Genomic DNA, 25028 nt, shown 5'->3' on the forward strand with positions numbered 1-25028 from the left:
TTTCTTAATTTTTGTTGTTGATTGTATGCAGTGTTTGATAGATATTGTATGTCCATATTTTTGTTGTTGTGGTTGTGATTAATCTTTTTTTTTCAGTGTGTTTATACATATTCACCACTTTTTTTCATGCTCTAGGGCCAGGTGGGGGGAAAAAATCATATTAGTTGCTAACCTCAGTTCCATGGTTGAAACTAAATTTTCATTTTGTTTCCATTTCATGGTTTCTGACATTTTCGTTACGAGAATCACTCTGCCTAGATCAGTACACACAGTTAGTTCAAGTTTCAGCTTGTTTTAACTGGAGAAGGTGTGGTTGCATGTCAACAAATGTATATGTTTCACTGTGATAAGTCTGAAGGCCACAAGAGAAACCGTGCAGCAGAATCAGTTAGTCTGATCTGGTGTTCACTGGTGATGAGGGTTTGAAGCCCTGTTTCAGCATGGTGTTGTGTCTTCAGGGAAGGCTCTTTACTCTGATTTTCCCTCACTTGGATGGGTACTTGAGTTCAGTTGGGGGCGGTCAGTTATAATGGAGGGAGGAGAGGATTGGGTGCCGCCTTCCAATGCCGAGCCCCAGACACGGTGAAACATATCAGTCTGTTGCTCTGGTCAGGTCTTAAGCACTGTTCAGTTATGATATCTGTTCTCCCTCCCCCCACGCCCCTTTTCTTTTTTTTCTTTTTAAATTTTCTTTTGTTGTATATTTTTGTGTGTGTGTGAAGTCTGCGTTTGTGGATATTTGTGTGTGAAGTGCTTGTAAGTGTGTCAGTTTGTCTTAAAGTATGCTTGCTTAGTATGATTTGTTTGTATGTGGAATGTACTGAAGTTTTCACAGTGATGTTAATGTTGAATCTACATTCCTTACACATCATCAAAGAATGTATTCCTTATGTTTAAAAAAAAAGAAAAAGAAAGAAAGAACAAACCAGTGTTATTGATACATTGAGTCTGTCTGGAAATTACTACTTACTTGAGCAAATGAGCATACATTACAAAACTAGCATGATTACACAGGTGCACAAATGTATATGCACACACACACACACATGCATGCACACATTATACATGTTATTGTTGTTTGTGTTATCGTTGTTTGTTTTTTGTTGTTGTTGTTTTCTTTTTCTTTTCTTTTTTTGTGTGCATTTCTGTTATTCCTTTTGTCCATTTCTGTTCAGTCATTCAAACCCTCAGGTTGGAAGGTCCTGAAGGAGTCGGCCCCCTCTCGCAGGAGTCTGCGAGTTGTTTCGTTTGAGATGGTGGCGTATTTGTGTGGTGAAACAACAGCCTTTGCCATTCCTTTTGCTGGCTCAAGATAGATCAGTAACTGCTTCTTAGAGCTGTCCTGTTTTTTGTTGTTTTTTTCTGTGATGTGGTTGATACTAATGATAGTCTTGTTCTTGGTCTTTGAGGATGTTTCAAGTTTCTAAGAAGTTCTCAGTCTTCCAGTCTTAGTTGCTTATTTGTGGTTCAAAAGATTTCAGAGACAGGTGGTGGTGCCACTTTTTCAAGTCGGAATGTGCAGATCTAGTAGTGCTTTGGAAGACTGGATATGCATGTTAATACATTTCTTCTGACTGCAGCTGGCAAATTGCCAGTTGTGACAACTAGTTTTGGTTTTGCTGTTGCCATGGACAGTGGACTGGGATAGACTTCCCCATGCAAGAGTGTCAGGCAAAAGTGCTCTCTGGACTGATGAAATTGATGGCAATGCAGTGTTTGAAACAAATTTTTATTATGAGTGAGGATTTTATGTGAAGCAACTTGTAGCGTTGACTGCTACAGTCAAAATTGCTCAGTCAGTGAGCAGCAGGTCAGCATATTTTACTTGGTGAGAAATATGTTAAAGATGACATGATCATGGCAGTGTCTGGTGGCTTATGAAAACTTGGAGCACTCCCACCATACACTCATCCCCAAAATGGAGTGTGGCTACTTAAAAGGCCATGTAAAATCAATGACACATGAAAAAGCACTTGTAGAAACAAGTGAGCATGGGCTTTGCAGCCCACAAATGCAGAACATGACAACCCTGCATTCAGAGTTGCATGCAATATGACTTGATTCTCTTGATTCATCTTTTATTCATCTGTAATGGTCTAGAGTATTTGGGAAACTTAAAATCCAGAGTATATATTCAAAATGTTGATAATTAGTAGTCATGTTTATTATAGCAGTTATAAAGAAAAAAGAAGTAGATCCAGTAATTCAGGCATATTTTTTTTAACTTTCAGTCCATTAATTCATGTTTGTTGTTGTTGTTGGCCCCTCCCCCCACCATCCCCCCAAATATCTCCTTGATGCTTTGCACTCTGATAGGTTATAGCAGTCTGATTGGTTCTTTACTTACAACTTGGCTGTGAAAGGCTGTGAAGTAATCCAGTTTTGTTGGTCTTTCACACATCTTTTATTCTTTGTTTTTGATATTTTTAATCCAATAAAGTTCCATCCAATCCTCTCATCTGCATCAATCAGCACCATGCATTTCAAATTGATGATAGTTTTAGCAGTAATAAAATTGCAGTGGGAGAGAGAGGTTCACTGTACACCATTCCAATATTTCATATTCACTTATGATAATGAAATGGCACCTGTAATATTACAAATTCAAAGTAAAAACACTTTAATTTTTTTGTTACTTGAACTTTTGTTTTGTTAATACAACACTGGTTCTAAGATCAGATTCAAAAGGATATTTTTGAAAACCAATCAGATTTTTGTGGTCCATTTGTTTCCGCTGGCTCTTTTCTGCTCAGTTTTGCAATAATTGAATTCATTTCTTTGGATCAGAGTGCAGGTCTCAAGACTCAAACTGTACTCATGCTTTAGATCTGAGTAGTGTGAATGAAGCCATTAGTTTGATGCTGTGTAGTAGTTTTTTGTGATTTTGCAGCAACACAGACCTTTACACAGAAACAGTACTTGCATTTTTGCATGAACATGCATATGGGTGTGCACGCACACACATACACACACAGAGTTGCTGTCATGCACATGCATACATATACATGTTTACTGATATATACATTGTAATGTATTGATTCTGTTTTAATGAGAATTTAATAACATTGTTTTGAGCAATTCATTTTTTAATATCATAAGTATCTTTGCTTGCCAGTCTGTAGATCACCAGAACCATAAAAATAAAATCCAGATAAATCCTAAGTGGGATGGTAAACTAGACCTTTTCAGCTTTGCTGTTCAGGTTTCAGGCAAAAGATTAACTGTGTTCTACTTCCAGATTATTTAAGAATGTGTAAGATTTTTGTCTAAACGGGGCAAATAGTGGAAAGTGATTGATTTGTTTTTTGACTTGGAATTCTGAGTTAGGTTGTTTTTTTTTTTAATTTACTTCTTTTTTTTTTTTTAGATGGAATGGTGACTTGTGGATAGTATTGGGGAGGTTTGTTGAATATGCAAATAAAGGACTGTATTTCCCCAGTGTACTCAAAGTCAGAAAGTGAAAGTGTTTCTTTTGCAACCATTAAGGTGCTCGGTTTATATCACAGATTGACATAAGTTTACATTTGGGCCAACAGCAAAGTGAGAGCTGTATTATCAATGGTTTCTCCAGTCAATGGGAAACCATTTACAGCTTCGTCTTTTGTGAAGGACTATGACTCTTAAACTAGGAGGCAGAATTGCACTGGCTCTTAGTGCTGCAGCCTTGTGGGCTAGTTGGCCTTTGGGAACCATCCCAACGCCGACTGTCCTAAAACCCTCTTGGCCGAGAGAGTGGGGATGTTCTTGGGCAAGACACTCTCTACTATAATCAAATTCTAGCCCAAATAGTCAGAACAGCAGTTGCCTCCTCTGCTGTTCTGATGGTCATAGTCGGACACGACTGACTATCATATATAAGCAAGTGTAGGAATTGTCATAGACACATGAAAGAACCTTAATTCTTTATAAAAAAAAACAAACAACAAAAAAAACTTGACCTGGAATTACAGACAGGAGACTGGGCATTCTTTAATTTGTTGAACCTTGCTGAAATGAAATCAGTGTGGCAAGAGTTTGAAGTGCAGTTACCACATCTTTTACTTTTATCTGTGGTGTCATTGATAACTTCTTCTTCATCAGTCATGGGCTGTGACTCCCACGTTCACTAATATACATGTATGAGTGGGCTTTTATATGCATGACCATTTTTACGGCACGATATAGGCAGCCATACTTCATTTTTGGAGGTAATTGATTTAACCGAATTACAGTAAAGCAGTCTCAGGAGGAAGAAGTCCAAATCAGGTGGGTGACTGACGTCCTGACCTGTAAGCTCTGTCTTGTCTCAGTGACATGACAGGCCTTACTGATGACTGATGTGCATACTTGTCAGCAGCAATCAAGGGATTAAATGCATTTACTGGTTAGTGCTCTGGCTGTTGATTTTTTTTCTTTTCTGTCTCATTCATTTTCTTTCTTTTTTATATATATATATACTTTTTAATGCAGGTTAACCTTTTTGTTTGATAAGCCATTATTTAGATTTGTCTCTTATTTTTTTTATTGCTTACTTAGAGCAGAAATTTGACTAGTTTGTGTGATATAATTTTTTTCAGTCCAGAGAGTCTGAGATCAGTACACTCCCACCCCTTGTCTGCTGGTGCAGATCTGATGCAGATGTGTACTTCTCTTTCAGTTAAACTTTCAGTGGCCCCCCCCCCCCCCCCCCAACCCCCCCATAGCCCCCTAGTTTTGTTGTTGTTGTTAATCTTGTAAAATCAGCTAAAATGAAAAGTGTTTATATGTAGTATAACAAAACACCTGTTCTTGAGTAATATAACCATGCACAATAAGATTTGGTAATGGCATTTGCTAACTTGTCCTTTAAATGAGAACGAGTGAAAAATTATTAAGTCCCAGTTGTGGGACTTGTAGACATTTCCAGGTAAAGGTTTCATTTTCAGTACCATTGGTAGGAGTGTAAATTCATATTGCTTGATTGGGAGTGGCCCCCTTTTTTTTATATCAAATATCTGCCTTCTTTGTATCTTACACTTTACTGTATCTTAATATATTTACTTATTTGTTTGTTTATTTTTTCTAATTATTTTCATTTCCATGTTAATGTTTTACACAGACCTAGGATAGGCTCTAAAGGCATGCTCAGCACTTAGGGTTATGAGGCATCTGCTCCTTTTTATTCTTTTTTTCAGCAGATGTGATGTAATGTAGATGGATCTGTCCTAACGATCTGACACCACCTTGAAACTGAAACAAAAACTGGAACTGATTCGTATCTGCCTGCAATCAGACACCAACTGAAATGTTATGTTATCCCCATGATTTGCAGACAGTTTGAAGCGGTGTTGCTGAAAGCCTACATGCTTGCTGTGCAGGAAGAGCCAGAGGATGAGGAGGAGCGACAGGTTCGGGACATCATGCGCACCACCCTCCGTGTGCCCTTGAAGGCTGAGCAAGGAGTGGACAGTGTGGACGCCACTGCGGGGTCCAGGTCAGAGTCTGCCGCCTTTGGCACCACCACCATGAGGCCCGGGTCAGCCAGAGTGCGTGGCGTGACGCAGGCCATGGCCGGAGCGGCCTACCTGGGGGGTCGGACCCGGCCCATGTCTGCACGCTCCACCACCTCCATGGCCAGTAACCTGTCGCATACCTCACGCAGCACCAACCCTCTGAAGGTCACCTACAATGGTGACGTGCTGAACAAGCACGCCCATTCCTTCACAGAGCCCACCAAACCCTTCACCCCTCGCACCCTCAAGAGCAACAGGGAGTCCAGTCTGAAGAGGTACAAGTACTACACCCCGCCCCCCAGGAAGTCACAGCCGTCGAACCAGCCGGAGGAAGCGGCAGTGGAAGAAGAGGAAACACGGGTGAAGCAGGTCCCCCAGGCCAAGCCCAGACACAGACCCTCCAGGGGGGACCTGGGGGCCACGGAAACCCTGACGGAGACCATGCTGATGGACATGAGTCTGCAGAGCCACGACCCTCGGCAGCCTGGGGACGGTCACTCCGTGCCGCGGCTGGACATCTCCATGGACAAGGACCACCTCAGTTGGATGCAGGAGCAGGCCACAAGGGCACAGATCCGGGTCCGCAACGGTTCAGGTTCAGGTTCGGGTTCGGCACGCGTGGACGGCGGGGACACACTGCAACAGACGGGAACCCTGGGGCAGTCTGACACGCTCCGTTTCACCCGCACAGCTTCCTCCTCCAAGTAATGTTGTTTTTCTCTTTCACCTTTCTGTCTTTCACGTGCAGCTTTCTCCTAACAAGTTAGGGTGCTGGCTTGTTTTGTTTACTGGTCAAGGTTTGTTTGCAGGGAGTTTTTGAAGGTGTGTTTCAGGATGAAGCACTTAGCTTCTCAGTTGGTTTTGGTGGTTGTTTTTTTTCAGTGTGTTGATGTGTATGATTGCTTTGGCAGTTCCTAATCATTATTATTCTAGTTTGCATTTTACCCGAGTGCAGTCTTAATGCATTAGTTGCTTTTAAGATTGTGTCAGATGTGGTAAGGAAGAGAAATAGGTACATGGTATGAATTCTGTCAACTGAATTTTGTGTATGTGGATAGTGGGGGTGAAAGATGTGTAGTTTTGTTCATTTATTGTTTGAAAACAACATCAGCTTTAATATCTTTACCACTTATGAGTGAAGAGTTAGATCTTTACCACACACAGTTTTTTAGTGAGAATGAAAGGGGTGAGTATAGTGTACAGTGAAACCTTCCGCAAATCTGATTGATTCAGTGAGATTGAAAAGTTGTTTCATTTCATCTTTGTTTTCGCATTACATCTTGGGTTTGTTTTTGTTGGATTTTTTTTTTGGGGGGGTGAAGTTATGCAGGTGTTTTTTGTTTTGTTTTTTAACAAGTGAAACACACTTGATTTATTTTTTCTTTTTGTTATGTATGTAGATATATAGATATACATATATAGAGATAGATAGATCGATAGATAGATAGATTTTTTTCTTTTTAATTAAACAGATAGTTATCTGTCTGTATTTGGCGCAAGACTTTTTGGGGTAAAGATTAAGCAATGAAAACTTTTTTTTAATTTTATTTTTTAATATTAAACTGCATTTAACAAAAGGGGAACACAACATAGTACACATAAAGAAAATCTACATTTAGTTCAGAGCACTAGAAAATATATGATAATAATCATCATTGTCATCATCATCATTATTATAATAGGAATGAGAATGATAATATAAAATGAAATAATGATAATGGGCGTTTATAATGCACTCTACCACTTTACTACAGGGGCCCAGAGCATTAACAATTAACATCAATATGGGCTCTTGAAGATCAAATGCATCAAAGAGAAGAAAATGATACACAAAGGAAAGTGTGTAAAAAAGGAGCAGTTAATGATATTAAGTATTTTCTTTTCCACAGTGATGTGCACAAAGTGTCTTTTGGCAGGTCTTTTGGTATTAAGTCCCCCACAAGTCATCGTCTTAATCAGGCGTAAGTAGTGGTCTTAGTCATTTGTTTGTCTGTTGCTGCAGTAGTTTGTGTTCCTTGTGTTCTCCTGTTGTGTTGAACAACTGGTTCTTCGTTTTACACAACTGTTTCTTTGTGTTGTTTTGTGAAGTTGACTGTTTTCTTTGAACATGATAATCTGTACCAAATGCTATTTCTTTTCCAAGACCGCTGCTCCACAGTTTAACCCACCTACTCCTTTTTTCTTTGAAAAATTGTTTTGATGAGAAAGAAGGGCTTATGGAATCAATATACAACTGATATTTCTTGTTATTGATTTTTACCATTCTGATATTGAAATGTAGAGTTCAGTTCTGTTTCTAAAAAAAAAAAAAGAAAAAAAAAAAAAGAAGTGGAATGGTATGTTATGTGGTGTGTTCTTTCTCTTTATGAATATGATATAAATAAAAAGTGGGTTGTACATTTTCTGGTACATTCTTCGTGTTATATGTTCTCCTGTTTGTTTTGTCTAAGCTTGTACTGTTTATTTTAACTTGTTTTTACCTTCTTCTGTATTGATTAATAATACCAGCTTTTTTCTTTTGTAGCTAAGCCTGCTTATTCTGCCCCATATTTTATTATATATATTTTGGGGGTGAAGTTTATTACCTGGATGTTACTTTTATCTTTGCTTCTCTGTGCTTTGCATTTTTTGCTTTTGAGGTAAACTGGAGATGAGTTTGAAATAGACATCATATGGAACAACATCTGATCAAAGAAAGTTTGTAATTACAATAATCTCAACTTTTGCTCTGAAATATGTCTCAGTTTGTGTTTCCAAAGCTGGCATTGTAACATGACTGTGTTTTTCAGTCATCGTGAAAAGATTGTTTTATTTTTGCTATATCTGCAACACAAATCTGGAAGTCTTTCTTTCTTTCTGTGATGGACTGATTTAGAGACAGCAGTTGTATTTTTATTGTGGTCTCTCAGAATTGTGTGTTTCTGTTACTCTATCATTTGTATCGCTCTACATTTGTATCAATGTATTCCAAAGTGTAGTAGATATTTTTAATGAAATATCAAATCACATATGTCACATAATGTTAAAAGAACTGGATTCATATATTCCATAGTGAAATATATTTTTCTTCATAAAGTATTGGATCACTTGCACAATGTTAGAAAAGGACTGTATCCATTTTTTCCCAAGTGAAATAGATTTTTATAAATATATCAGATCACATATGTAATGTTAAAAACAGACAGTATTCATGTATTCCAAAGTGGAATAGATTTTTTAAAGAAAATATCAGGTCATATTGATTTTTTTAAAAATCAAATCATATACATAAAAGTTAAGAAAGGATGATATTTTTCCTTGTGGATATTGATTTCGTTTTGCCTGTAGCATATGTGTATGCATATTTGTGCATGGATTGTAATTTAGGCTGTCAAACAGTATTTATATAGTTTGGGCTTTGGGATCTGTGCATGAATACTTATGAACAGATTCTGATTTAGAATCTAAACACATAGGTACACATTCTGATTGGGATGAGCTTTTGATATCTCTGCACATGCAGTTATGTTTATATCTTGGTTTAGATGGTTCTTTCACATTTATATATAACTGTATGTTATATTTCAGAGTACTTAAATTCCATCTGTGTGTGTGTGTGTGTGTGTGTGTGTGTGTGTGTGTGTGTGTGTGTGTGTGTGGTGAACTTTCATGGTTAACATTTGGTTTGTATGTTAAGGAGAAAAAAAAAAAGAGAAAAATCTGAAACAAAGAAAGGAATTACTTAAATGAGTTTAAAATTATAGTGCTTTTATCTAACTGTTACCTTTTCCTTTACCATATTTAGAGGAGAAATTTTTTGATAGTTTCTGTTGTATCACTAACTCATTGTACTTTGTAGGTTGTGGTGCACTGGTTTAACAGTTTCTTTTTTTTTTTTTTTTTTTTTTCTCTAATTTGACTAATGCTCTCATTAACTTTTGGTTTGTTCATTGAAATGATAAATATTTAGCTTGTATGACTCTTAATCTTTTTCTAACCTTAACTAGAGTGACTTATGACAGAAATAAAAATTGTACATACAAGATGAGTCAAAAATTATTCTGTGTGGATTTTTGTTTATTTGCTTGTTTGTACGTCTGTTTTTCATCAGATATGTTCAGCTCTAAATCTTGAAAACAAAATGAAATCAGAAATTTATGCAGGAGAAACACACACACACACACACACACACACACACACACACACACACACACACACACACACACACACACACACACACACACACACACACACACACACATATATATATATATATATATATATATATATTCTCTCTCTCTCTCTCTCTCTCTCTCTCTCTCTTACACATTCTCTGTCTTTCACTCTCTCTCTCTCTCTCTCTCTCTCTCTCTCACACACACACACACACACACACACACACACACACACACACACACACACACACACACAATCTTTCTCTCTCTCTCTTTCACATACCCACACATGAATGCTGTTGTTTGCATACACACTCACAGTGAAAAGGACAGTATAGGAAGAATCATGAAAGATATAGACAGTCTCATTTGATATGTTGATTTTTATTTATTCTTTTTTCTTTTCTTTTTTTATTAGAGGGATTTTGCACCAGTGGTCTGAGAGGAATATAATTTTATCATGAGAAATGTCAAGAAAAAATAAAGACTTTGATAGTGAATCTCTTTTCATACTGCCGAATCAGAAGAAAAAGTATGCAAGACAAAATTCAAGAATGTTATCTTTACAAGAGATTGTTTACATGTTTGTTGATGAAAAGACAGGGTACAGTGGTACTGGCTTGTGGCAGTTGCATGGAATAATAGCATCATGGACTCCCCAAAACAGTGCTTGGCCCAAAAACTCTTGACATGTGTTTCTTTTCAGAAGGCATTGTTATTTCAAAATTTCAAACTAAATAGGGGAAAAATAAATACAAGTAGGAATATGTCTGAGTCTGAGATAGTTACCAGGGAATACCTGGCACAGTCATTTTTCATTGCAGAAGCTGAACAGCAGTGGTATTGATCCCGGGATAAAGTGGTAACATTGATTATTCCCAGTATTTTTGGGTGTGTTTTTTTTTTTATACTGCACCACCGCACATGAATTTCCTTTTTTATGCTTTTGCATTTGATTTTTGACATAATCATGCTCTTTGCTGTTTTCACCCCATGTGTTGCATTTCAGCATAAACCCGTTTTGATTGAGGGCTTAGTCTGAAAGCTTTTCATATTAGGATATTATGATATTTGAATATGCTGTGTAGCAAATATGCTTTTGAAACTAATCAGTCCTGTTGTACCACCGTGTCTGATTACTAAGCACATAAAATGTATGTGGAGGATAAGACTTGAAATAAGCCCCCCACCCCCATCCCCCAGCACACACACTCCCCCTTCTTGCATACAAAGTCCAAATGCTAAATGCACACAGGAGACACACTTAACAAAACTGGATCCTCTCGCTTGACAATTGCATTCCCAAAGGCAATAGGCATGAAAAAAAAAGGTATTGTATAACTTTTTGTCATAACAGATTTTTCTGTGTGTGAAATTCAAGCTGCTCACCACAGGGAGGGTCTTGACAGAGTGAAATGCTGCCCTTCTTTTTTTTCTTTTTTTCTTTTCTGTCTGCAAGTGAATTTGTTTTATTCTCATGGTGGATTTTTCAACAAAATTTTGTCAGGGACAACCATTTTGTTGCCATGGGTTCTTTTTTGTGGACTGAGTGCATGCGGCACATCGAGACCTCCTTTTATTGTCTCATATGAAAGACTAGCACCTAGACCACCGCTCAAGGTCTAATGGAGGGGGGAGTAAAAAAGTAGTTGAACCTGTGGATACTCGCCTCCTAGTCAGGCAAAACAACCACAAGGGCACTGCTTCACAGTCACAGCACTTGGGCCTTGCTGCATGCCGACAGTCTTCCTGAAGGCAAAATCCAGTGCAAGGCAGGTTGGGTAGTTTGTGTGTGTGTGTTTTTGTTTTTGTTGAACAGTCACATGGTGTTGCATGAAGTTTCACTCCAGAAAGCACGGTGCATGCAAAAGATGAGAGATGAACCTTGTTGCATGCAGTGTTCTGGTTTTCAAGCAGCATGATACAGAGCTAGGTCAGCCTCATTGCATGCACATGGTGTCCCAGGGAAAAGAATGCATGCTCACGTTCACCTTACTTCAAATGCTTTAAACTCTTACCACTCTGAAAAGCTTAACTGCATGCAGCAGGAAAATATCCATTTGATCAAACCAAAAAAGTATGTGATTTCACCTGTGCACAAGTTGTTGAAAAATGTCACAAGTACAGCTTTGGAACCAAATGTTCACTCCTTGATCTGTGTAAAAGAATAGATCACCATGTATGATACAATATTTGTGAACTTTACTGGCAGGTTTTTAGGTATTTGCACAACCAAAGTGTAGGAATGAAGTAAGAAGTTCTTTGCTACTTTTGGAAGATAGAGCTGTACATCTGAGCAAGTGATCGTCTCTCTGGATCTGTTGTAGAAGCATGCCTTCATGAACACACACACACACACACACACACACACACACACACACACACACACACACACACACACACACATACACACACTCACAAAGAGAAAGAGTTATGTGCCTTGTCTATATTGAGGAGAAACAGTGGATCATGTCCATTTGCTACAACAGAAAAAAATAATAGTTCTTGGAAAATTGATGTCATTCCCTAAAGACTAGAGATAATAGACCATTCTGCAGGTATAGCATTGTTCCAAATACAAAGCTAGAAGAGAGGCGTTGCTCTCTCTGTAAAAGGAAAAAATCCTTCGGATGTATTTAACATTCGTTCAACACAAATGTTGCTGTGGAAATGATATCAGGCTTTCCAGCAGCTTCAGTAAAGTTCACCCTTTCAGCTCCAACTGTTTTTAACAGCAGCAGATAATACCAGCTGTTTTTTGTTGTTGTTTTTTTCATTGGCAGCAGAGCAATGATAATGTTATAACGTTGTAAGACCACTTTGATTCAAACACGAGGGAATGGTGCTGAACAAGTGCAAGGAATCCTTAATATCTAAAGGCGACTTTATATATATTTTTTACTGTCTCATAGTGATGGTTCTCAAGTCAGTCCTCCTCCCAAGCCCTCTGTCCCACCTGCCGTACACCTTGTCAATCAGCGCTCATGTAAATATGATGTCAGTGTAAAAAAGGTTAAGGCAGCACAGGTGGCATCCACTGCTCTGTTAATTCTGTACTCCTCAAAAGTATCCCGAGCTTGGAACACCATTATATCTATTTCATTTTATTGAACACACTATATAAGATCAGATTTTGTCAGTAAACTCAGACTTCATAAGTAAAACTAAAATGTTATGAAAAGTTGCATAATCGGTGATTCACAGTATAGCAGAGACTGAAAGTCATCAAAAGTTATATATCATCTATAGATTCAAACTAAAGCAGAGACGATAATTTTATAATATCATACATTGCATGATCAATAGATTAAGACTATAACTGAGACTGTAATATCACCAGACGTTGGATCATCAAATTATAACAGAGAAAATAATGTCAGATGTTGCATCATCAGTAGATTTAAACTATAACAGAAACTACAATGTCATCAGAAGTTGCATCGTTAATATTCAAAACATAACCGGGCTAGACTGTAATCAAAAGTTGCATCGTCAATAGATTAAAACCATAACAGAGACAATAATGTCAATAGAAGTTGGATCATTGTCAGGTTCAAACTAAAACAGAGACTAGACTGTCATCAGAAATTGCATCTTCAATAGACTGAAACCATAACAGAGACTAGACTGCCATCAGAAGTTGCATCATCAATAGATCAAAGCTGTATTAGAGGCTGTCAGCGGATCAGGACTGTGCCATTTAATGCAGAGTTTATTCCTGCATTCCGTCACTAATTGGATGTGGATGACTGGATCAGAGTGGATGTACCTGTTGTTTCAGAGAGGAGGAGCAGAAGTATGTGACCTTCGCCCATGAGGTGACCCAAGACATCGTCAGCCGCAACATCAGCAGTGACAGGTACTGCCATGGTCGTGACACATCTCATTGCATCATGTGTGTGTGTGTGTGTGTGCATGCGTGTGATCATCAACATTAATATCAGCTTTTAGAATTATCCATTCATAAAATACACTGGATTGCACTTGATTCAATGTGTAGTGTTCCACCAACATCATTACATGTTCTCAAACATGGTCTTTCACTATATGATAAAATGATAGTAAAAAGATGTCTTGCTATCTGGCATGAATATGATACTATCTGCAGTTGTTTAAGTTGTTTAAAAGCTCTTATCATGCGGCAGAGAATTGTATTGATTTATATTATTTTTATTATTTAGTACTATTGTGGTACATCCTGTCACTATTTATTATTATTGTCATTATTATTGTTGTTGTTATAGTAAGTTGGTTGTATTGTTTGTGGTTATGTGAACAATGACACTTTGTAATCAAATTAGTTGAAACTGCACAAAAAGTGTCAGGCTAATGTCAGCCTGATCATTATATACTGTTTGCTTTATCTGTCATTGTAACTAAAGGAAAATGTTCAAGGCATAAAAAAAAAAAGCATTTTACTTTCCTGGGGCCAACACTTAACCCATTCAACCGTGGGAAGTTTACAGCCTTGCTAGGTTTCCCATTCCCTGTTGTTTTTCCTATAAATTACATGTGGACACATCCAGAAATACTGCTGTAGTTAGTTCCTCCTTTTGACGCCACAGCGATGCTCAGGTGCAGTGTTCAGTGAGTTAACCACTTGACTGCTGCTGACAGGTACGCTTGTCATTGAAGGGCTGTCACCTCATTGAGATCAGACAAGAGCTTACAGGTCAGGATGTCAGTCACCATTCTGTATCTAGACTTCTTCCTCTTCAGATTGCATTACTTTTGTTCAGCCATACCAATCACACCATTGAAAAGTACACAAAACGTGCAAACAAAAGTACACGTCATAGTCATTCCACACTGGTTTCACTTCACCAAGGTTCAGCAGTCATGGGGTTAATGTATACACCAGTTGTTGGATCCCTACTGACGGAAATGATTTTTTTTTTCCCCAACAGGGTACTCCAGAAAATCTTTGAGAATCACATAGAGAGAAAGAAAGGGGAACTGGATGAGGTGAGTATTTCTGTTGAAGAAGGTGATTCTGGTTTTTATGAATGCCGTCATTGTATAAATTGGTATGAAATGATAAGAATGGTGGGAAGTTTGGACACATGCTGTTGATGAAGGCAGAACAAAAGGAATCCATCATCTTGTAGACAGGCTGTGGTATCCTCTTCTCCCTTAACTCTGTGAGGAGTCATTAGGGTGCCGCACAAAAGAACTGTTCACCAGATTCCTCCAGGTCTGTCAACCTGGGTCTCTGTAAATGGTTATACCATCTTTTCTGCAATGTTGTCAGTTCTTATTTGTTGGTGTGTGTTTTTTGGGGGGTGAGGGGGTGGGGGGGTGGGGTGTTTGGGTTTTTTATTTTGCTATTTTGTTGTTGTTGTTTTATATTATTATTTAAATTGTGGAGAATGCCCTGTCCTAAAGATGTAGATTAGCTTTCAAGTTTGGATAAGAAATGTTGAACTTTATCTTGTGATTCTGAATATTGCAGAACTTGATCATTTAGATGTATACCAGTGCTGATTCCAGAGTGAATGTGTGAACAGAGAAATATATATATATATAAGATTTCATTGATAGAAAAAATTGTCTATGAAAAAAAAATATCCCCGGGAATTTAATGGATGAAAGCAATAGCAGACTGACCTTAAAAAGTATGAAGATAATGACCACATTTTCTTTTGTGTGTATCAAAACAGATGAGACAGTTTTTTTAAGCAACACTGTCTTAGACTAGTTTGCCCGTAGGACAGTATGTCCTTGAACAGTGTGCCTTTAGGACAGTATGTCTGTAAACTGTGTGGCTTTAGGACAGTATGTCTGTGAACAGTGTGTCTGTGAACAGTGTGCTTTTGGGACAGTCTGTGAACAGTGTGTCTGTGAACAGTGTGCCTTTAGGACAGTATGTCTGTGAACAGTGTGTCTGTGAACAGTGTGCCTTTAGGACAGTATGTCTGTGAACAGTGTGCCTTTAGGACAGTATGTCTGTGAACAGTGTGGTTTTAGGACAGTATGTCTGTGAACAGTGTGCCTTTAGGACAGTATGTCTGTGAACAGTGTGGTTTTAGGACAGTATGTCTGTGAACAGTATGTCTGTGAACAGTATGTCTGTGAACAGTGTGCCTTTAGGACAGTATGTCTGTGAACAGTGTGGTTTTAGGACAGTATGTCTGTGAACAGTGTGTCTGTGAACAGTGTGCCTTTAGGACAGTATGTCTGTGGGCAGTGTGCCTTTAGGACAGTATGTCTGTGAACAGTGTGGTTTTAGGACAGTATGTCTGTGAACAGTATGTCTGTGAACAGTATGGCTTTAGGACAGTATGTCTGTGATCAGTGTGCCTTTAGGACAGTATGTCTGTGAGCAGTGTGCCTTTAGGACAGTATGTCTGTGAACAGTGTGGTTTTAGGACAGTGTATCTGTGAACAGTATGTCTGTGAACAGTATGGCTTTAGGACAGTTGTCTGTGAACAGTGTGGCTTTAGGACAGTTGTCTGTGAACAGTGTGCCTTTAGGACAGTTGTCTGTGAACAGTGTACCTTTAGGACAGTATGTCTGTGAACAGTTTGCCTTTAGGACAGTGTGTCTGCAAACAGTGTGGCTTTAGAACAGTTTGTCTGTGGACACTGTGCCTCTAGAATAGCATGTCTGTGAACAGCGTGCCTTTAGGACTGTATGTCTGAACAATGTGCCTTCAGGACAGTATGTCTGTGAACAGTGTGCCTTTAGAACAGTATTTCTGTGAAAAGTCTGCGTATAGAACAGTGTGAATGTGAACATTAATGCCTCATATGGAGATCAGTATTACCAATCAGGAATCTGCATGATGAATTCTGAATTTTCCATCGACTGCTTGTATCTGCATGATACCAGACACAAACAGTTTTACAGCTAGCTCCATGAAGATCTTGTTCTGAGATGTTCCCCTGGACAACCTTTTCATTTTGTGAAGGAAATCGATGTTTTTAACTTCAGCTATATTTTGCTTGGACTGAAGCCTGCATGGATGAAGTGGTCTTTTTACTCAGTTTTCAACATTTTGAACTTGATTTGAATTTCACATGGATTGAGCTATGAAACCTGTGAACTTGTCCTTTTAACATTGGTTTGATTGACCTTTTTACATTATTTTATGGGCAATATCCCCTGTACTCTTGTGTTTTGAATTCAGAAAAAGATGTAAAATGATTGATAATATTGTAATTTATACTCTACATTTCTTCACCTCCACTCATTTATTACCCTTCTTTACGGCATTTGAGAGGGGGATGGGGGAAGAATGTACTACAGTGTTATTAACCATTTTACAACTTTTCCGTCTTTGAAATGAAACGGGAAGAAATGTGGATATTGCCATTTTTTGTTCTCTGTGACTGGTTTTTAAGAACTGACAGGTATTCGGCCCTGTATTGGCCCCTTGGAAGTTGCCTTGGCTACAAGCAACACAGTTTGATTTGACCCTGCTACATAAACCCTGGTGACTGTGCTGGCTGTGTCTGACCCTGCCATTCTGTTCCCACAGCGGCGCCTGAGAGCCATCATCACGGACATTAGCAGGGACCTGGGCGTGCAGCATGTGGCGGAACCCTTGGAGAGGAAGACGGTGCAGTACAGTGAGGACTTGGAGCAGACAGCCACCCTGCAGGGAGGGGAGACCACCACCATGGACACCTTGGACTCCACCTCCACCACCTTGCACGCCAACAACACCTTCAACTTTGACCGCACCACGGACATGCTCAGCACCATCCATTCCCAGCGCGGGGAGGAAGGGGCGGAGGATGAGCTGTCGGCCACAGCGGCCCTCAGGGAGTACCAGATGACCCTGACCAACAAGGTTGATGCCGAGGAAGAAAACTCGGCGATCTCGGAGGGCCTGGACCAGACGCTGACTACGGACAAGGGGACGACGCTTGGCTCCACTCTGGCCAATGGGGAGGTGGACACTGAGTCTGAAGACGCCTCCCAGAACATTCCAGAAAGGGGTAGCGTCGAGGAGCACCGCCCTTCACCTCGCCCCAGATGTCCACGTGGACAGACTGCTGGCACAGCTGCACAGGAAAGCGGAAACCTCAGTCGTCAGGCTTCCATCACAGACACTGAGGCCAGGTCAGAGATCGAGGAGGAAGAGGTGGAGGAAGAGTATGAGGATGACTATGACGCTGACGATGATGACAATCAAGCCAAAGCATCTGACGATGAGTTTTGAAATTGACACGCATTACAGTCTTGAACAGAAGAGGCAATATATGTATTCATTTCTGGGGGGGTGGTGGTAGTGAATGATTTACTGCATCACATGAGAAAAATTTCAGGCAATTTGAAAGTACATAATGTTCTGTTGTAAACAGATTGTGTGGTGTTCATATGTTTTTGGTGGTCTCAGTTGCACATCTGTATTTTTTTTGTGGTGTTACTTGCAAGAGAAAGTTGTCTCAGTATGATGAATCTGCATCTGTGATAAAATTGTAAATAATTTATGTAGAGAACATATGTATTCCTCAAGCTGTGAATATAACCTTTACACCATCCACATTAGAAATAAAACTGTTTCGATTTTGTTTCAAGTTGTGAGTGTAGCTGTTATACCACTCGCATCAGAAATTAAACTATTTTTTATTTTGTTTTCTTTACAAAAAAAGAAGAGAAAAGAAAAAAAGTTCAAAATCAAAAGTTCTGTACCCACAATTCACCTCATTTTTAAAGAATGATTTTTCAACACGGGCTGTAGCTGTGTAGATGTTAGACATCAGGCATAGACCTGTCAAAAGCTCTGTTATTTTCAGGGGAGTGAAGAACAACAGAGGGAACTGCTCAGTTTGCTCAGTCAAAATATCAGCAGTAGATCAGCAGATAACTTGTAAACAAACAAAAAAGGAAACAAACAGAAAAACAGAGACACAGTTCACTTCATACTACAGGGGATATCCATCCATCAGTCTCAGGAGACGATGGAGTTGTGCTCTGGGTGGTGATTGGTACAGTATATGTGCATATTTTTTGTTGGTGTTTGTGTATATATGTGTGTGTTTTCAAAGAAGATGCACAGCTACAGCGTGATAGGTCTGTTCATACATCATGGGAGACATAGTGTCCCATTAGTTGTTGGGACTTCTGGCAAGCTCTGGACTTCTGGCAAGCTCTGGAACTCTGCTACTTTTTATTTATTTAGATACTATATAAATACTAAATCTGTGATGTTAGATCTGAAGTGTGGCCTCATGACAAGTTTTAGAACACCTGAAGATGCCCCCTTTTGGGTCCTGGTGGTGGTGTCATGGATGCTATTTCTACTTTCTAGAGACTCTGTGTGAGGAATTTTTTTATGCATGTTAACAAAGGGCATCTATCTTCTGTGTAGTTATCCTGAAGTGGCTGTCGGGGTGTTTGTGTGTGTGTGTGTGTGTGTGTGTGGTGTGTGTGTGTGTGCGTGTGTGTGTGTGTGTGGAGGGGAAGGGGTGTTGAGCTATTACTATTTTTGGAGCCACTGCAAGTGGTCGTTCCTCTCCCTTACTGTGAAGAGTCACTGGGGCACTGCACAGAACTGTTCACCAGATCCCTCCAGGTCTGTTGGTTGTGTGTCAAAGCCTAGGTCTCTGCAAATGGTTTGTCCATCCATTCTGCAATGTTGTAACTACCTTTTTCTTCTGTATTTTTTCTCCATCTCCCTCCCTCAGCAGTTTCTTGGAGGATTGTATTTGGAAAGTCATTGGATCCTGTAATGTGGCCATATCAGTGTAAGAGTGAAATGATATTCTTGGTGTCTTCACAGCCTTCGTTTTTTGACAAACAATCACTTTTTACCACTGATTTGAAGTAAACAACAGGATCAGATGCCATAAAATAAGTTGGCAGCATTGATGAAACTCTGAGACAGATAGGATACATTTCTTGCAGAAAGAGTTTCACATGGAGACTCAGGTTTGAAGTGTTAACAAATCCTGGAGAGCACAGAAATTTGCTTGCGGATGACCAAGGAACCTGCAGCTTTCAGCTTTTTGAGACGTAGAGATTGTGCATAATCTCTTTCATAAAGATTTGCAGTGTTTCATCGAATAATGTATCCTGAATCTTGTTTGAAGATAGATGTTTTGCTATGAGGAATATATATATATACTTTGGCAGAACTGGTTGTGTTGGACTTCTGATCCAGTGATCAGTGTTCAAGGCCCATTTTCAGCCTGGTCTTTGGGAAAACCATATCATTCTGGTTTTTCCTGACTCGTCCCAGGTGTGAATGGTATGAATATATTTTGATTTTTGTTGTTGTGCTTTTGTAAATTCATGATTATAGCAGTGGCTGTAGGATGAGTTTCCTTTTTTTACTCACTTGTGTAAACAAAGTGAGTCTATGTTATAATCCAGTGTTCGGTTGTGTGTGTATCCGTGGTAAACTTTAACATTGCCATTTTCTCTGGAAATGCTTTGTCTGCCAATGCCAAATTAGGCTTAAACATAGTATGGAAAAAAAAATCTTCATAGTCATACCAATAATAAAGTGTAAGTCTCCCGAATTAAGCTGTATTTGAAGATCATCAATGGTTTATTTTGTTGAGATTCATTCTGAAATTAAAAAAATTTCTAAAAACCGCATTTTTCTGAGTTGCTAGAAGTGTTTGATGAGAAGAGAACATGACCTCGTTTTTTCTTGTTAACAATTAAAAGGAAAGAAATACAAATACTGAACAGAACACATACAATGATACTAACTACATCATTGACGTGTTCACTGCACACAAATATTCAACTGAATTAACTGGAATGAACATAAACGAAAAATTGAATCGATCATTCTCTCAGTCCATTATAGATAGTTTGTGCAGAACTGGAGATCTACCTTGTGTTGTGATGTGCTTGAAGTGATAGCAACGTCTCCTTTACCACCAAAATAAAAGAATAATCGAGATATACTAAAACACACAAAAAATATCCTTTGAACAGTGTTATTACGTCCAATACAATGATGTTTATTTATCGCACGAAGAAGAAAATAACGACATTGCTTTAAATATTAAATTTAGGCAAGTGACGTCAGATGCGCCGCAGCAGTGGGGATACGTCAGCTTGATTCGAAGCTTAACATGCATGGTTCAGTCCCACTCACATGCCTTTTTTTCCTTTCTTTTTTTCTCCCAAGCTTATTTCATTTATCATATTTGATACAGAACACTTTTTAATGATTTTTTGAATCACTTTTTTTTCTCTCCTCATGATTCCTTTACTGGATAAAGCACGAAGCACAAGTGAGTCTTGAAGGCATTGCCTCTTGTTTTGTTTTTTGTTGTTGTTTTTCAGTGTGTGTGTGTGTACACGTGTGTGTGTGTGCGCGCGCGCACCAAAATTAGGGACATTTTGTTTTGTAGATTTTGATGATGATGAATGGTGATGGGGTGATGAAGCTGCTGCTGTGGAGGTCCATTTAGATTTTGGACTACTTGACAAAGCTGTGCTCTGATAATATATCCCGGTGTTAACAAGGCTGAGAGGTAAAGACACCTGCAGTATTGGTCATGAAACTTGAGTAACACTTCCAGAGGTGCTTGCACAAAGTAGATGACCCTCAGCTGTGTGGTCCCAGTCTCCCCATTTGAGCCCATAGCACACTTAGCTGTAGGTGGGAGCTGGCCATGGGCTGGAAAAAAGCCAGCTCTGACGGGGATTAAACCCAAGTCCTCCCAATCATCAGTCTGTGTTGCGAACCACCTTCACTGTGGTGGCTGGCAAAGTTTTATTTACATTGGAATGAAGCTCTTCTGTCTTTCTGCTCCCTCTCTCTTTTTATCATTAGTATTGTGTGAATTTATGGCATAGGTTTTGTTGAAAAGAGTTTCAACCTTTTGAGTGCCATCTGCTTATGCCGTATGTAGCCGTGTTAGCTACATCATCTGTCTGTGCAGTAAGTTCAGGAACTTTTTTTTTGGTTTCGTTTTTTGTTTTTTGGCAAACTGAAAGGGAATTTCCCCTGTTAGTAGGTCCAGTCAAGGGGTGAGATGTTTTTGGTGTTAGCTACATCATCTGTCTGTGCAGTAAGTTCAGAAACTTTTTTTTGGTTTCGTTTTTTGGCAAACTGAAAGGGAATTTCCCCTGTTAGTAGGTCCAGTCAAGCGGTAAGATGTTTCTGGTGTCAGTTGAAATGTATGTATCTTTTATGTGTGAGAAAGTTCTTAAAGCTAAAGTTTAAGAATATGGGATCTGCTGTCAACTGTGGACTTCCAAACCAAAATTGTCTTCAGTTTTTGACAGCTGTTTCTACCAGTAAAAACAGTGAGCACCAGTAAGAAAATTCTCAATTCCTGTCCTGGTTTCTAGTAATTTGGCCCAGATTGGCTGATACATCAGCAACACACACACGCATGCACACACATTGTTTGCCTGTCTATCTCTTGTGTCTCTGTCTCTCTCTAAGCTTGATAAATATTGTGATCTCATTGCACATTCTGGTGTTTGAAAATGTGTAAAGGTGTGTATTGTCAGTTTTGTTTTATGTGCACTTTGATGTAAGTATATCTTGTCTTTTGTGTCTTGACAATTCAAACACAGTGATCTCTGTAGACCTCTGTAATATTTGTGTTCTTCGTTCTTTCATCAGTTTGTCTGTATCATCAATATTGTATCTTGATCCCTTTCAAGAGTATATCCAATCTAATAATTATGTTTTTTCTGAGGTGGTATATGTCTGTTAACAAATAATCTTTGGGCTGTTGTAAATAGTTTGCCAATGTATGACATGGACTATGCCTGTTCGTGTTCCTAGATAAATTCAATTCAATTTTTAGTCTAATCTCTAGGCAGCTGTTTTTTATGGGGGGACAGGTTTATTCTAGAAATGATTGTGTTTTTATAACCCACCAAAGACTGATGGGGATAACAGGATCTTTGATGCAAGTATTTGTTTTTCTATCTTCAGCGTATATGTAAACACAGGAGGGTAATTCAAAGCATAAGTAGATCTGTACACATATAGAACTGGGAGATTGGAACATCTCCACATCTAAACCACCAGACACTGAATTTGAACCATGGACCTTGGAATTCTGAGACTATGATTAGTGGCAGCTCTGTTGTTCATTTTTCTACCAGAGAATTAAAAAAAAAAAAAAAAAAAAAAAAAAATATATATATATATATATATACACCATTTTTACAAGTATATACATAGCTTGCTAGTGTGTTTAAAAAAAATCTTTTTATTCCATTCCATCAAGTATGATTATCACATGTTAATTTCAGATTAGAAAGAAATATCCGGGTAAAATTATGGTCGCTAAATTGAAATACAGATTTATTAGTATTAAATATATGTTTCCACATGTTGCATACAACTAAATGGCTGGTGCATTTGCCTGAATGAGCAGTATAAATGCAGATCTTCTTGTGACTTAAACCCCTTTGGTATGGACATGCATCCATATGATGAAAAGACACTGAAAAGATCCCATGTCCATGGGGTTTTGTAGAAAAACTGAAATATCTATCTTACAATACCCACAAACACAGAATATTGCTGCCAAAGTGATAGGCGAAAGGACAGCCTAACACTGAAAAGTTAACACTTAAAAAGTGCGCATGATAGATGCAACCCATGAACTAAAAGGTCTTTGATCTTTTTGATTCTTCATCCCAATTCATCAGTTATCAAATGCAAAGTGTGTCTGTATTCATCATGGTTTTGGTGTGACTTGGACAACAAGCCCGTTGCATTCCTATTGGATTGTTAGTACGTAATTTCTCTGTGTGCTGTGTCAGTGAAGGGTTCTGTGTGTTACAATTGTATATAGAATTGTTTGTGAAGATTTTTCCATGATAACTTTTCATCTTTTGTCGGATATCTTTGTATTACAGTTGTTTGTCAGAGATCTATCATTTATTTTATTATTTTGTTGACTTTTAATCAAAATTCTTTGTGTAACTGTTGTTGATTGAAAAACAAAAAGAAAGAAAAATGTACTTGTTTTACAAATGTTGGTCTTTGAAAACTTGGTATTTGTTTTTCTTTCTGTCTTCTGTGTTGTAGCATTTGTAAAAGCAAAAGAAAACAAAAAATATTGAATGTGTTGTAGTTTCTGTGAACAATATATCAAATAATAGCTTAATTTTTTATTAGTATGTTCTATTGCTGTGATTTAATAAATTTGTATTTTTAAAGTAACTTCCAGTCCAACATAAGTTTGATATAATGTGTCTTATAGGAGTGCAGGTCACTGAACTCATTTACTGCTTTTTCACATTTAACTCTTCCAGTCTTGTTTATATTTGATTGTTGAAAAGACCCCTATTTTCATGTTATTATTTTGTGATAGTGTGTGAATATATCTTTGGAATTATTCACTGTTTGTTGTATTCTTCCAGGATAAAGATCTGTTCTTTGATATTGTATTCTGTAAGGATGACTGATTTAACTGTCAATAAAACAAGCTGTTCTTTCATTTTATATGTGTTTTTGTAAGAACTGATTTTAATTTGTGCATCAAATAATCAAAATGTGACAGGTGTTGTGAAACATATGGTGGTCTTTGTATAGGTAGAAATTAGTGGTGTTAGATTCTAGCAAGATGTCATCTGGTCCTTACAAAGCAATTTACACTATGGCTCATATTCTGTGCGAACATATCCGCATCAGAATCATATTTACATACATCTGCATTAACCTTTTTACACTTCCTAGAAAATGCCAGAGCCTGACTGCCGGAAAGTCAGTTCCAGTCATTGCAGCACTGCCCCCGTTAGAATGTTATTCACATCAGAGGTGGTCTGAGGCTGGTTCTGTTCAATTTGGATGTGTGCATGTTGGAGTGTCATGTAAACATGTGATTTCACTTGAGACCTGAACAGACCAGAATTATTTTTCTGCATGTAAATCGCCAATATGTTGATCTGTCTTGCCTCTGATATTGATCCTGCCCTGTGATTTATTACAATGGTAATAATCTGACATGTTTGGCAACATAATGTCTTAGTTTTCATGTTTCTTGTTTTGTAACTGATCTTGAATTGGAATTACCATCTGTGTATAAGTGTGTGTGTGTTTGTATGTGTGTGTGTGTGTTTGTGTGTGTGAGTGTGTGTGTGTGTGTGTGTTTTAGAGAGAGGGGGGAGAGAGAGAGTTGGTCAGTAAGCAATTTTTCAAGTTTTATTTTTTGTTTTCAGTTTGGTATGCACCTACATCGTATTTTTCATTTTGATACCTTGTCGTCATTGTGTGATCACAATATATATATATATATGCGCAACCACACACACACACACCACACACACCACACACACAAACACACACACACACACACACACATATATATATATATATATATATATATATATTAAAATTTGGCTGATATTTTACTCATGTTTAAGACCTATCTTCTGCTGATCTGTATTAGTATACATTCTTCTTTTTTATTCACTTTTTTAATCTGTCTCTCTCTCCTTCCCCCCACCTACTTCGGT

At 38.3% G+C, this 25028-nt stretch overlaps 1 protein-coding gene across 4 annotated transcripts in view; it reads left to right on the forward strand.

Moving 5' to 3' along the window:
* LOC143281063 (spermatogenesis-associated protein 7 homolog) overlaps positions 1-22697 on the forward strand; it is a 29258-nt gene extending 6561 nt beyond the window's left edge. The window contains exons 6-11 of one of the 4 annotated variants that reach the window (XM_076585979.1): positions 1176-1256; positions 5337-6175; positions 7388-7432; positions 13407-13484; positions 14533-14590; positions 17107-22697. In XM_076585979.1, the coding sequence (XP_076442094.1) occupies positions 1176-1256; positions 5337-6175; positions 7388-7432; positions 13407-13484; positions 14533-14590; positions 17107-17793 (1788 nt within the window). In that variant the 3' untranslated portion in view covers positions 17794-22697. Of the gene's footprint in view, positions 1-1175; positions 1257-4023; positions 4364-5336; positions 6176-7387; positions 7433-13406; positions 13485-14532; positions 14591-17106 lie in introns of those variants that run through there. The other 3 variants (XM_076585983.1, XM_076585980.1, XM_076585982.1) reach the window with 3 other exon arrangements.
* The last annotated feature ends 2331 nt before the right edge of the window (positions 22698-25028 follow it).

The sequence above is a fragment of the Babylonia areolata genome, chromosome 4 (assembly GCF_041734735.1).
Source record: "Babylonia areolata isolate BAREFJ2019XMU chromosome 4, ASM4173473v1, whole genome shotgun sequence".
Lineage (NCBI taxonomy): Eukaryota > Metazoa > Mollusca > Gastropoda > Neogastropoda > Buccinidae > Babylonia > Babylonia areolata.